Raw genomic sequence first — 14,755 nt, forward strand, 5'->3', positions numbered from 1 at the left:
GATACTGTACATGCAGTTGGACAAAGACATAGCTTTGAACCAGCACTCTCATTCCTAGATATATATCCAAAGAAAACACACGCTATGGTGCAGTGAACAACATATAACAGAATATTTACAGCTCCATTATTTTGTAGTTGCCATGATGAAAACAACTCAAATGCCCATTATATGGTAAGAAATTATTATGTCAGGCCAGGCGCAGTGGTTCACACCTGTAATCCTAGTACTTTGGGAGGCTGTGGTAGGAGTACTGCTTGAGCTCAGGAGTTTGAGGCTAGCCGGAACAAGAGTGAGACTCTGTCTGTACTAAAAATAGAAAAAATTAGCCAGGTGTGTGGTGGGCACCTGTTCACAAAAATGTATAGCAATGCAAGCCAACTGGACGTGACATACTGTAATGTGTATTATTTTGCTTCGACACATTTCAAAATTAAACTGCAAAAAATCAAGATGGGGAACCTTGGAGAAGGGGGAAAGCAGTAGTTTTAATTGTGATAATACAATAAGCTACAGTTTTTAACGTGAACTGGTGTATTTTGCGTTCTCAGTATAAAGGCATTTTTAAGCACATATAATATTTTAAGAATGTATTAGTTACCCAAGATAGAATAAAATTTAAAAACATAGTTTTTCTAATTAACCCGTTTGCATGTTTTGTGTTATATTGGTTTACCTATACTAAAAGCTAAATTGAAAATTAATCACTTATTTTATATTTGAAAAGGTTATTGCATCATTTTCTTATAAAGAAAATTATAAACTTGACAAAAGTGCAGACCATACCAATGGAAATGCTTCTAAAATTTCAGAAATTGATGCAATGATCAATGAAGTAATTAATAGCCAGTAATAATGGAAACACGCAAAGAAGCTCACTTCATACAGATCAAGGTGAAGTGTGACATAATCACGGTAGGATCGTCTGAGTACTTCCCTTCCTTCAAAGACTGTCAACATAAAACCTAAAAGACAGTTAGCAGTCATGAGAGGTAAATATACAAACTATACATGTGTGTGAGAGCATCTATCCAGAGAAACTGTTTGTAATTCAAATTGGCATGAATCCAGTTAAATATTCTGAGATGTTCATATAAATCTTAGAGACAAATAGGCTTCATTTCTTGTTAAGACAAGGAACATTTTATTTTAAAAATAATGCAGAAAAAGGTCTAGATTATTGATTAAAGCCATTGATTTACTCAGGATTTATCAATAATATGAATTATGAAATCTGTGACTCATAGATTCATAATGTTTTAAATATAGAACCTTAAAGTCCAGTAGTCGAAGGATCTCATTTTACAGATTTCCAAACCGAAGCACTTTTAAGTTAAGGGAGAAAGGCTGATAACAAGAGGGAACCTGTACTCTCCTGAAGGAAGCCAAAATAAAAATTTTCTCTGAATATAGTAAATTTTCTAAAACTATTACACACGAACTCATAAAATTATAAATCAATAGCAAATAAAATAAATTCTTGACAAATATTTTAGAGAAATTTTCATTCTATGGCATACTCCTAAAGATTAACCCTGGATATTGATGGTTATTCGTGAACCACACAACAGACATTAACGAGTACTAAAGGATCAGAAAACTTAGTTAATTTAGTTTAAAAAAAGATTAACCCAGATTTTTTACAAGATTATTTGGCCACAGAATGCATTCCTTCCACCCAACATAACCCTTACTAGAGAAGTGTTGAGGAAGAATTCTCTACTTTACGACTAGTTAGGGCAGAAATACAATGAATGGCAAGAAACTTTTAACTAGTCCCTTGAGGATTTTTCATTCATACCAAGGAAAATAAACATGGGAAAACAGGCAAAAAGAATAGGGAATGCTGTTCTAAAAAGACATAGTGGCAATAATTTGCTTCTCTATCTACCAAGTAAACTTTGAAAATCTAAAAATAATGAAAATAAGGAATTCACTCATGTTACACCATAAGGGCTAAAAAGTCCAAACAGCTGAAGTTGGTGACCTTGAGCCCCTGAGGCCTGATATTTTAAGTTCCAGGCCAAAAGCCAGCAGATTTGAGACCCACAGGAGCCAATGTCTCAGGAGAGGATTCAAGCAGGAGTCCTCGATAGCTAGTTTAGACTGTATGATATTCACTTACATTAGGGAGGGCAATATACTTTCCTTGGACTAACGATTCAAATGTCAGCCTTATCCAGAAACACCTTCACAGATGGATGAAGAGTAATGTTTGATCCAATCCCAGGGCACCCTGCAGCCCAATAAAGTCAACACGTAAAATTAACCATCACAAAATCTCCCTTCATTTTGTCAATATTTCCCTTAGAGATTATTGTCCTTTCTTAAAGTTTTCCCAGATTATCAAAGATTAAATTTTAGACTGCTCTGTTATATTTCTAGAAATATACCTTTTTCACGGAAAAAATGTGATTATAATGTAAATGTACATTCTATATATATTAGAATTAAAAATGCTAATTACACATATGCATGAATTCAACAAAGTTTTACTCAAAACTTAACCTATGAATAGACTAAGTTACAAAGAAAAATTAAAAAAATATTCCTCTCCTAAGGGCGCTCAACACGGAAAAGGATGTTTGTAAGTGAAATAAATTCTATTCATTCAGAATATTATGCAATTCAATGAAATCAATTCTATGGGAACATAACTGTGAAAGTTAAATTAAAATAACTGCATGGAGAAAAAAGTGGGTCAGGGAACATTTACAAAAGAAAGTTCCTTTTTTAAATCTCCCACACTTTTTTTTATTATTTTCTCCTTTTGTTCTTAAAGTGGGAACAACAGTCAAAGTCTTCTGAGAGAATACATTGCATCTGGGCAATACAGATTTTTATCAATACACAAAGGGAAAAAAAACAGACCTTGTTCAGGGAGCTATTATTTTTCTTGCTATTTTTACTTTTATACAAGAAAAATAATTCTACCACTGCCATCATATTTTCTCTTGGAAAAAAATGGTATTACAATAAGATATGACAGTATTTGGTATGAAAAGGAAAATAAAGCTAATGTTGATTTCGCAAAGAAGGAGGGTACTGAGAAAAACTCTTATGCACTTTCATCTCTTCCAGATGTCTATATTGATTATACTGAATACTATCTTGACCTCTATGTTAAAAATAATAAAGAATCACTGGTTGAAGATACATTTCTATTTGAATCTGAAAATATTTTTCTGAAAAAAAGGGAAGTTGGTCAAAATTGAGTTAGTATAATAGCATAAATAATAAAATTTGCAAATAACAGTGATTATATTCCTAATAATTTTTTCTTTTAAGAATTAAAAATAGCCGCGTTTAAAAACATATTTATTTATCTATGTACCCGCAGTATTTCCCCCAGTGGCTATGTATTTATGAAATAATCCAGCAATTTTATGTAAAAGAATAAAATAACCACAACTCATTTAACAAAGAAGGCAAGAGGCTATTTTATGTGACTTAAGCTTAACTACTAATTATTATAGCATTCAGATCTCCTGATCAGATACTATATCTGAAAATGTTTAAAAATAATTTTTTTATTTGAGAACTCTAGTAATGAGAAGAAAAAATGTTATCTTGGGGCTGAAAATCCACTAATTAAGAAAACATTATGGCTTACTTAAAACAGTTTACTCAAGGATAATGAGAAAAACAAAGACAAAATTGGATATCAATAGTTCAAAAATATTTGAAACTATATAATATATTCTAAAATCTTTGATAATTACAACTTCTAACATAAACTCAAGAATGTCTGGATGTTAACTTACTCACATGACTATTCTATCCTAGAACACAAAGCCAAATGTCAAAATAGTTCAAAGGCTTAATTCATACACCAAATATCTGATAATTAGCAACACTTCTCATGGAAGTATCCAGAAGGTACTTTTTTTTAAAATAAATTATAAAGTGTGTCTTAAGATTACTCTATTATCTCAGATACTTTTATTGAAGTGATAATACCATATACAACACATACATTATACAACACAAAATGTATAACACTTAATCCTTATAAAAGTCCAAGAATTAGTATTACTAGACGGTGTTCATAAGATAAACTTTTCAATCAGATAATTTAAATGTCTTATCCAAGTTCACATATGTGGTCAAAGCAAAATTTCCAAAAATTCTATTTTCCCACTATGCTAAACTTAAAAAGTCCTTATTCTGAATCAAAGGGAAATCCATGAAATGGGTGGAATTGTTGGGCATTCTAATCAACATGAACGTGGGGAATGCCACAACACTGGTCAGCCTACTTGCCTTCTGAGACCTCTGAAATTTATTATGCATCTTGGGTGATAAACATTGTAGCCTAATGAAGGATGGAGAAGGATCTTTATAAAAGTGTCACTAACTGTCACACTCAGAGTATTTATGGAGTGCTGGTTCTGAGATCTTCAGTTTGCTTTCTTGTTATGCCACTGGCCCTTGAGGATCAAGGGGGCTTGGTCTTCCACCCTGCTTTTAACTATAATCATCAAATAATCAACTGCACTTCTCTTTTCCATTTAGACAATCCCTATGTTAATGGTTTGAGTGGCCAATGATAGGAAGATGACGTTAAATTCAAAACCCGTAACTCATAAAATAGTTCTGTTTGAAGAAACCGATAAACACCTACATTTAAAAAATCATTTAGATATTTCAAGTCTAGCACAAACAAAACAACTTTCTGCTTCTAATTTCTTAAAAAAAAATTTAATGAATTGATGTCAAAGCACTTGAGATGTGTCATTATGTTCTTAATTTGTGATTGTTCTGCCTTTTTTGAAGGCATTTTTGAAATAGTCAAATTGATTATGTTATTCTTCAGGATTCTCCAGAGACACAGAACCCATAAGAAGTGGAAGAACCCATATCAAGAGGAAGATATTTGTTACAAGAAGTTGGCTGGTAAATATAAAATCCTCAGTGTGGGCTGGTAGCCTAGAGACCCAGCTGAGACAATGATCCTTAAAGGTCATCAGGGGACTACCCTGGGTGAAGAGGATGATCTTTTAGTTAGACCATCAACTGATTAGATGAGGCTAAACGACTTTATAGGAGGAAATCTTCTTAATCTTCACCAAGTGAAATGTTTATTTCATTCAAAAAAACGCCTTACAAATCAACACATAAAATTAACCATCACAAATACACAGAGTACTTAAAAATAGTAAGAAGGAGTAAGCCTGGAGTTTCTTGGTTTCTAACACCAGTCAGAGACCTCTGGGCCTTCTTTCTACCTAGGGATGGATTTAATTGACAGTGAGTTCATCATTTCCTCCTGTACTGGGATGTAGAGTGTTGCCATCAGCAAACATTGACTTGTGTGTCAGCAGGTGAGAGACTGGGATTGAGATGAAGGCCAGTGAGACACTGACCAAACCAGATATTTCTGTTACTTTTGATTTGCTACCTCACTCTCCAAACATACAACTGTAAATCAAGGAGTTACTTTTTTACTTTGTTGTTTACTCTGAAGACAGCTGCATAAGTGAAAGAATTATGTTTAATTTTTGCAATTGTAAGAGTCTGATTTTGTTCTGAAGATGGAGTTCAGTAATACTAGGAAACAATATTTTTTGTGGCCAGATATTACTGAAAAGTCTGATGTTTTCACCACTTTATTTGCTAAATTTACATGTGTTTAAATGAGCACATCTAACCTCCACCTACCAATCAAGTATCATAATATTATTTAAAGTTTCATATGCATCATTTATATGATTGTAAAATATATTTTTTCACGTAGAAGAAATGGGTTAAAAATTAGGATTGGACATAAGTTTTTATTGTTTACATAATTGGAAGAAGGGGATGTATAAATGAATAAAACTCAAAATTGGAAGCTTTTAAGATTTTTATAATAGTCATTAAATAGAGACTACAAATGCTTTCAAAATTTGGGTATTAGCTAAATATAATTGGTGCAACATTATGAAAACTTAATTCTACTGGCCTGGTCTTTCTCCATGATTTCCATACATTTAAATAAGAGATAATTAATCTTAGACTCTTAGACTGAGAAAAATCATTCTCTGCTGTTTGCTCTAGTTTAAGAATTATAGGAGGAATTAAAGATACATTCCTGGTCTTAAAGAGAAATCAATTACTAACATTTTTTAAAATTCTAGAATTTTAGCTTTCTAAAATATTGTCAACATTCTTTTTATAAAAATAAGTATAGATTATTTTGACTGGGATCAAATACTGTCATTTTTTCCTTATAGAAATAGGTTAGAATTAGCGCTATTCTTTCCATACTAGAGAGCAAATAAGGAAAAATGGGCATTTTATAGCTCATCTCCACTTTATCTGTGCCTCATTCACCTTGGCTTCAGCTATCCTCCTGCTCAGCCTCCAGAGTAGCTGGGAGCACAGGTCCCCACCACAACACTCAGCTAGTTTTTTCTTTTTTTCTTTTTGTAGAGATGGGGTTGTGCCTTGCTCAGCCTGGTCTCAAGCTCCTTAGCTCAAGTAATCCACCTACCTCGGGCCTCCCAGAGTGCTGGGATTACAGGCCTGAGCCACTGCGCTCAGCCTACTGGAGAGCATTGAATGGCAAACAGAACAAAGAGCCAGGAAGGATCACCGTGCTAACAGCAGTTATTGAATGATTCCCTTTCCTCCCTTTTCTCTTTGGCTGATTCATTGCCAGCGTCCTCTACCTCCTGAGTTCCTGAGATTTTCCTCTCCCTTTCATTGTGTTCCACCTACTTCTTACTCCCTTTTCTCCTACACAGATTGTGCAAATTCTTTCTCAAATGTATTCTCTTGTAACTTCATGTACGGTTTTCTTTATATTCTCTATATTAATTATTCCATATAGAGGGCTCTCACACTTAGCATTTGAAAGCAGCATCTATCTTTTCTCTATTTTAATTAGTAAAACTCTTTAATCAATTCATAGAACTTGCTGCCATCATGGAATGTTTTCACACTACTAGATAATAGCTTTGATTTTCTTTTCATATTCTTTATTCAATTATTTCAATTCAGATAGACTTTCTAAGTTCCATTTTCCTTGTACTATCTTTAAACATTAAGCTAAGAAATGAAATGTATCTGGCCCGCTGCATGAGCTCCATTACATTCCTTTGACATTTATTACATTTTGTGTGTCAGGTAATACATGTGATGCTCAGAGTGTGCTTCTTTGAGGTGTCTTTCAGAGAAGGTAATTACAAAATGATGAAATTTAAATGAAGCATAGTCGATTGAAGTGCACAATGTATGAAGCAGAACAGGCGGGAGGTGCATCTGTCTCCTCATCGACGACCTCCTGTGGAGATGGATGGATGTTTGCTCCAGATTTGCCAGTGCTCCTATTCCCAGTGGTAAGGACGATGCAGACAGACTCATCACTAATTGCTAAATAAATTACATTAAGCAAATATTTACTGAGTGTTTTATGAGTGAGAGAAAGAAAATAATAGATTAGAAGGCATTTGTGTAGTCAGGAGACTTGCTTTGTTTGACTAGGTCAAATTTCACCATGGGGCATCATTAAAGCAACCAAATAGGGATTCTATTTGGAAGATTCAATATTATATATAGGACCTTCCCCCAAGATAATGTACAGATGTATTTCAATCCTTGTAAAGAAGTTAAAATATGCTCTTCTGACATATTGACCCTTTAATATAAAGACACAGTAAAGAAAGCAGCTACAGAAAGATCTGTGTTCTTTCTTAAAGAAGGCAATGAAATTCCCACTAGAAAGATGCTCTCCTTCTACTGGGATGAAAGGCAATATCTGCGTCCTTAAGGACAACAAGTCAAGGCAGAGAGAGTACTGTACAGACATTATTAGAATAATTCTTACCTTTTAAGCCATCCCAGATAATGTAGCCACTTTTTCACAATTCCCTATTTTTTTTTTTTTGTCCAATCCAGTATATAAGGAACTGAATCTAATTGCTGGTTTGGGGTTTTCATTTCTTTGAGGGCCACTTGTTCTATGTAAAACTTATATTAAACTTTTCCCCTGTTCAACTATTATATGACAGTTTAATCTTGGACCCAGCCAGGACCCCAGGAACATAGAGGCAAAAATTTTTTCTACCCTTAAAGTGAAGGGAAAATAATATTCAAATGTAAAGATTAAATAAAGTAAGTTTCTGAAAAACATGAAGTGAGTAATATGTTGCCCCAAATCATCACTAAGATAAAACGAATGCTTTGGGAACACGGGCAAAGATAACTTACATCCGATAGAAACCTGGGAGTGCATAAGCAGAAAGAAAAAACTTACTGAAAATTTGTGGTAAATATATGGAGCCATATGAAATTGTCACATCTATAGGAAAAAATAAAATATTAATATTTTTATCTTAAATTCATACTAATAAATTAATATGAATTAAGGACCTAGAAAATTAATGCATCAAGATACATTGTAATGATTTCTGCAGTTTAGTGCATGCATTAAATGAAAACATGTGTCATTGACAGTCCAAAAAATGGAAGGGAAGATGTCGACTAAAATGTTTTAAGGTTCATGTAGACTCAGAAAAATGACAGAATCAAAAACTAAGCAGGTTTCAATAATTTTGATACAAACATATTTATGATAGACAATAAATGATGCAGAATAAAAATGGAATAATAAAAATTAGTAATCAAAAATAAAGTCCAGAAGTAATAAAACAGACAAATGTTGAGTAGTATTTCTTTCATAGTTATCTTCGCCAATGAGTGGGAGCTTAATGATGTACTGTTTTTGCGTAGAGGTAAGAAGGGAGGCATTGAGCTCACCATTAGGATAAAATCAAACTATTTTTAGTTAGTGAGAATTCTCATCAGGGAGTAAAGAAGAAAATGAGAAGTTTTACTATCCACATTGCACAATTTCTAAAGATGAGACATGGGAGTTCCAAGTTTCAAAATGATTCATAGAACAGCACAACCTGACATGATAAAAATGGACTTCAGAAATGCTAAAAGTGACCAACTGAGGGTGACACGTAAGGATTGTGATTTCCACAACTGAAACAATTGCATAAGAAAGATCTAGGGCCACAAAAAGAAAAATTCAATAACTGTAGGAGATTTATATGACTGTTCAACAAAAGGAAGATCTACCAGAGATAAGGAGCCAGAAACAGAAGGAAACAGAAGGTGAATCAATGGACTTCTTTATGCAGAAACTTTTCATTTAAAAAATGTCACGGGCTGACTGAAGCCAGCTTTCCATGGAGGCTCCCATCCAGAAGGAGAGTTAAAGGACAGAAATTTAGCAAGTAACCTGGTGGATTTGAGTTGCACCAAGAGAGAAGGTTAAAGAATGCACATCAACCCTGCTGAGGTGAGCTGTAACCCCAAGGATACAAACAAAAGATACAAAATCCGTCACCAAGTGGATGGGAGTCCCCTCCCCAATGAGAACGGCTCAGAGTGCCCCACAAACGAATGAGCAGAGTTCAAAGGTCCTCCCACTACACTTCATGGGAGAGACCCTCTAAAAACTGGACCTACCTCCCCTACTAGGATGCCACGGCGTTCTCCTGCCAGGCATAAAACTGTATAAAACTGTATATATTCTCTATCTGCAACTCTGAGCTCCCAGCTCTCCCCTCCACTCTCACTCTGAGGTCTGAAGGCCTGTCCCCCAGGAGTCCAGATTTCTCAAGGGGTATGGACAGGGCCTAAAATGCAGCTGTTCAGTGCTGACTCTGGGGCATGGGAGTGAGGAGAGGATGGTCAGCTGAGAGGGAACCACATCAGAGCAGCGGTGCCTTGAGGCGTAGAGCAGCAGCCGTCTTTTAGCAACAAGGGCTCCCTCCCGGATATTCTGAAGCCACACCCCCTGTCTTTCTGGGCAACCAGAGGAGGCTGGGCATCTACTCAGGTGGCAACCACCACAGAACAGAGCTGGAATGGAAACATAGGCCCTGTGAGTAAAAGGTTTGCCTGAGGTGGTACCAGCCTTGGTGAAGAGCAGGGAATAGAAATGCACATGCAGAGCCAGGAAGTTCCCAGGGCAGGGCTGACCCAGAGGACCGCTTTACTAAGCCTAAAACTTAGTAGTTTTATCCCCGGCCCTCAGGGGATCGTCAGCCTATAGATAAAGGAAGACAGGAGGCTAGAACTGACAGGTAACCAAATATAAACCTGCAGGAGCAAAGACAGGGCCTGAGCACAGGCTCTGGGAACTCAAAACAGCTTCTCTTCTGCAGGGGAATTTAGCAGGGACAGACACAAATTCCCGCAAAGCTGTTATGTTCTGTCAGTAACATCAATCAGGGGTGGGGCTGGAACTGAGTGAACACTCCCCAGCCTACATCAAGCGCCTGAGTTTGTCAGGGCTCACCTTTCCCTGCTAGATAGAGGCAAAGTGCAGTGGCCTGGCTGAGCAGAAATAGATTTCCTTGTGATTCAGGCAGGTGCAAACCCCTGGAGTATCTATTCACTACAGGCAACAGGGTCAAAGCACTGCGGGACTATCAGTGACTGGGTATGACAGAGGTACAAGGTGGGGAAAGAGACATCAACATTCCCAGACTGATCTATTTGCTAGGTGGGTCCTCCTGACTCCACGCAACACTGGAGCAAGCCATATCAGAGTAGTCAGCAGACCCCTGTGATCCGGTTGCCAGACACCTTTTAAACTCTCCCACCTGAGACAGGTGCTGACTGAGACAATTGATTTGGACATTTTGAACTGAGCCAATCACCCAAGGACTATTCAGGTGGTGCCTTGGGTGTGTGGTTGTAGGAAGGTTTGATTTTCCTTTTAAAATTGTTGCCTGGGTGGGGGGCAGGGTGACTTAATTGCTTGTATTTCTCCACAGCTGAGACTTCAACCCAGAGTAACTGTTTCACTAGGGTCGAACAGATACCAGCTGAAAACAAGACAGAAACACTTAGCCCCACCACACCAAACAGGTCCCCAGTTTCTCAGGCCATAGCACTGTACGGGTCCTCAACAAAGCTCCAGGGGAAAAATCAAATGGTATAAAACAATCATGGGGCAGAATCAGCGGAATACTCTGGTAACATGAATAACCAGAATAGATCAACTCCCCCAAGAAAATATATGGCAGATGTAACTGAAGATCCCATTCATAAACAGCTGGCTGAGATGTCAGAAATTGAATTCAGAATTTGGATTGCAGACAAGATTAATAAAATGGAGGAAAATTTGGAATTAGAAATTTGAGCAGCAATTCAAAAGTCAGAATTAGAAATTTGAGGAGAAAATCAAAAGTTGTCTCAAGAATTTAACGAATTTAAAGACAAAACCACCAAAGATTTTGATACACTGAAGCAAGAATTTGCAGCCCTCAAAGATCTGAAAAATATAGTAGAAGCCCTCAGTAACAGAGTGGAGCAAGCAGAAGAAAGGATTTCTGACATTGAAGACAAAGCCTTTGAACGCTCACAAACTCTCAAAGAGGAAGAGAAATGGAAAACAGAAATGGATCATTCTCTCAGAGAGCTCGGGGATAATTCGAAGAAGGCTAATATCCGCATCATTGGAATCCCTAAAAGTGATGAAGTGGCCTCGCTAGGCCAAGAGGCCCTTCTCCATGAAATTCTGAAAGAGAATTTTCCAGACATGCCAAGAGATTCTGAAATTCAGATAGCAAACAGTTTCAGAACCCCAGCATGACTCAATTCCAATAAGACATCCCCTAGGCATATCATAATTAACTTCACTAAAGTTAATATGAAGGAGAAAATTCTCAAAGCAGCCAGACGTAAGAAATCCATTATCTACAAAGGGAAGAATATTAGAATGACTGCAGATCTCTCTGCTGAAACTTTTAAAGCCAGAAGAGGGTGGACACTGACTTTTAATCTCCTAAAGTAAAATAACTTTCAACCCTGGATCCTGTATCCAGCTAAAGTGAGTTTCATTTATGATGCAGAAATTAAATACTTTAATGACATTCATATGTTGAAGAAATTTGCCATAACCAAACCAGCTCTTCAAGATATTCTCAGACCTAACCTCCATCATGACCAGCCCAATCCTTTACCACAAAAGTAAACTCACTCAGAAACTTTTGATCAAATTCCAACTTCCACAGTGGCAAAAGGATTAAAAATGTACACTGGACTTTCAAAAAACTTGATACCCAAAATTTTCCCTGAATTATCAATATTCTCCATTAATGTGAACGGCTTAAACTGTCTTCTAAAGAGGCACAGGTTAGGTGACTGATACAAAAACTCAGGCCAGATATTTGCTGCATACAAGAGTCACATCTTACCTTAAAAGATAAATATAGACTCAGGGTGAAAGGATGGTCATCCATTTTTCAGGCAAATGATAATCAGAAAAAAGCAGATGTTTCAATTCTATTTGCAGACACAATAGGCTTTAACCAAGAAAAGTAAGGAAGGATAAGAATGGTCACTTCATATTTGTTAAGGGTAATGCTCAATATGATGAGATTTCAATTATTAATATTTATGCACCAAACCAGAATGCACCTCAATTTATAAGAGAAACTCTAACAGACACGAGCAAGTTGATTTCCTCCAGCTCCATAATAGTCGGAGATTTAAACACCCCTTTGGCAGTTTTGGGTAGATCCTCCAAGAAGAAGCTGAGCAAAAAATTTAGATTTAAACCTAACCATCCAACATTTAGATTTGGCAGACAACTACAGAACATTTCATCCTAACAAAACTGAATACACATACTTCTCATCAGCCCACAGAACATACTTCAAAATTGATCACATCTTAGGTCACAAGTCTAACTTTAGTAAATTTAAAGGAATAGAAATTATTCCATGCATCTTCTCCGACCACCATGGAATAAAAGTTGAACTCAGTAACAACAGGAATCTGCATACCCACACAAAAACATGGAAGTTAAATAACCTTGTGCTGAATGATAGCTGGGCGAGAGGTGAGATTAAGAGGGACATTGCCAAATTTTTGGAACAAAATGACAATGAAGACACGAATTATCAGAACATCTGGGATACCGCAAAGGCAGTCCTAAGAGGGAAATTTACAGCACTGCAAGCCTTCCTCTAGAAAACTGTAAGAGAAGGAATAAGAACTTAATGGGAAATGTCAAGCAACTGGAAAAGGAAGAATATTCCAACCCCAAACCCAGTAGAAGAAAAGAAATAACCAAAATTAGAGCAGAATTAAATGAAATTGAAAATAAAAGAATTATACAACAGATCAATAAATCAACAAGTTGGTTTTTTGAAAAGGTCAATAAAATAGATAAACCTTTGGCCAACCTAATCAGGAAAAAAAGAGTAAAATCTCTAATCTCATCAATCAGAAACAACAAAGACAAAATAACAACAGACTCCTCAGAAATTCAAAAAATCCTTAATGAATATTACAAGAAACTTTATTCTCAGAAATATGAAAATCTGAAGGAAATTGATCAATACTTGGAAGCACGTCACCTTCCAAGACTTAGGCAGAATCAAGTGGAAATGTTGAACAGGCCCATATCAAGTTCTGAAATAGCATCAATCATACAAAATCTTCCTAAAAAGAAAAGCCCAGAACCTGATGGCTTCACGTCAGAATTCTAGCAAACCTTTAAAGAGGAACTAGTACCCATATTACTCAACCTGTTCCAAAATGTAGAAAAAGAAGGAAGGCTACCCAACACGTTCTATGAAGCAAAAATCACCCTGATCCCCAAACCAGGGAAAGACCCAACAAGAAAGTCAAATTATAGATAAATATCACTAATGAATATAGATGCAAAAATATTCAACAAAGATCCTAACAAACAGAATCCAGCAACACATCAAACAAATTATACATCATGACCAAGTCCGTTGTATCTCAGTGTCTCAAAACTGGTTCAATATACGTAAATCTGTAAGTTTAATTCAGCACATAAAAAATTAAAAAACACAGACCATATGATTCTCTCAATCAATGCAGAAAAAGCTTTTGATAACATCCAACATCCATTCATGATTAGAACACTTAAGAAAATTGGTATAGAAGGGACATTTCTTAAACCGATAGAGGCCATCTACAGCAAACCCACAGCCAATATCATATTGAATGGAGTTCAATTGGAATCATTTCCACTTAGATCTGGAACCAGACAAGGCTGCCCATTGTCTCCACTGCTCTTTAACATTGTAATGGAAGTTTTAGCCACTGCGATTAGGGACAAAAAGGTGATCAAGGGTATCCATATAGGGTCAGAAGAGATCAAACTTTCACTCTTTGCAGATGATGTGATTGTATATATCGAAAACACCAGGGATTCTACTAAAAAACTCTTAGAAGTGAACAAGGAATACAGCAGCTTTTCAGGTTACAAAATCAACATTCATAAATCGGTAGCCTTTATGTATATCAACAATAGTCAAGCTGAAAAAACAGTTGAGGACTCTATCCCATTCACAGTAGTGCCAAAGAAGATGAAATATTTGGCAGTTTATCTAACAAAGGATGTGAAAGATCTCTATAAAGAGAACTATGAAACTCTAAGAAAAGAAATAGCTGAAAATGTTAACAAATGGAAAAACATACCATGCTCATGGCTGGGAAGAATCAACATTGTTAAAATGTCCATACTACCCAAAGCAATATACAATTTTAATGCAATCCGTATTAAAGCTCCATTGTCATACTTTAAAGATCTTGAAAAAATAATACTTTGTATTATATGGAATCAGAAAAATCCTCGAATAGCCAAGACATTACTCGGAAATAAAAACAAAGCAGGAGGAATCACTCTACCAGACCTCAGACTATACTACAAATCGATAGTGATCAAAACAGCATGGTATTGGCACAGAAACAGAGAAGTAGATGTCTG

General features: G+C 36.1%; 1 protein-coding gene across 1 annotated transcript in view; it reads right to left on the reverse strand.

Moving 5' to 3' along the window:
• Positions 1 to 7,183: 7,183 nt before the first annotated feature.
• Positions 7,184 to 14,755, reverse strand: part of LOC128591442 (dynactin subunit 6-like) — a 42,880-nt gene continuing 35,308 nt past the window's right edge. The window contains exons 2-3 of the mRNA XM_053598855.1: positions 8,194 to 8,206; positions 7,184 to 7,356 (exon numbers count right to left, since the gene is read on the reverse strand). Coding sequence (XP_053454830.1) covers positions 7,184 to 7,356; positions 8,194 to 8,206 — 186 coding nt within the window. The remainder of the gene's footprint in view (positions 7,357 to 8,193; positions 8,207 to 14,755) is intronic.

Source organism: Nycticebus coucang, chromosome 8 (genome assembly GCF_027406575.1).
Source record: "Nycticebus coucang isolate mNycCou1 chromosome 8, mNycCou1.pri, whole genome shotgun sequence".
NCBI classification, from domain to species: domain Eukaryota; kingdom Metazoa; phylum Chordata; class Mammalia; order Primates; family Lorisidae; genus Nycticebus; species Nycticebus coucang.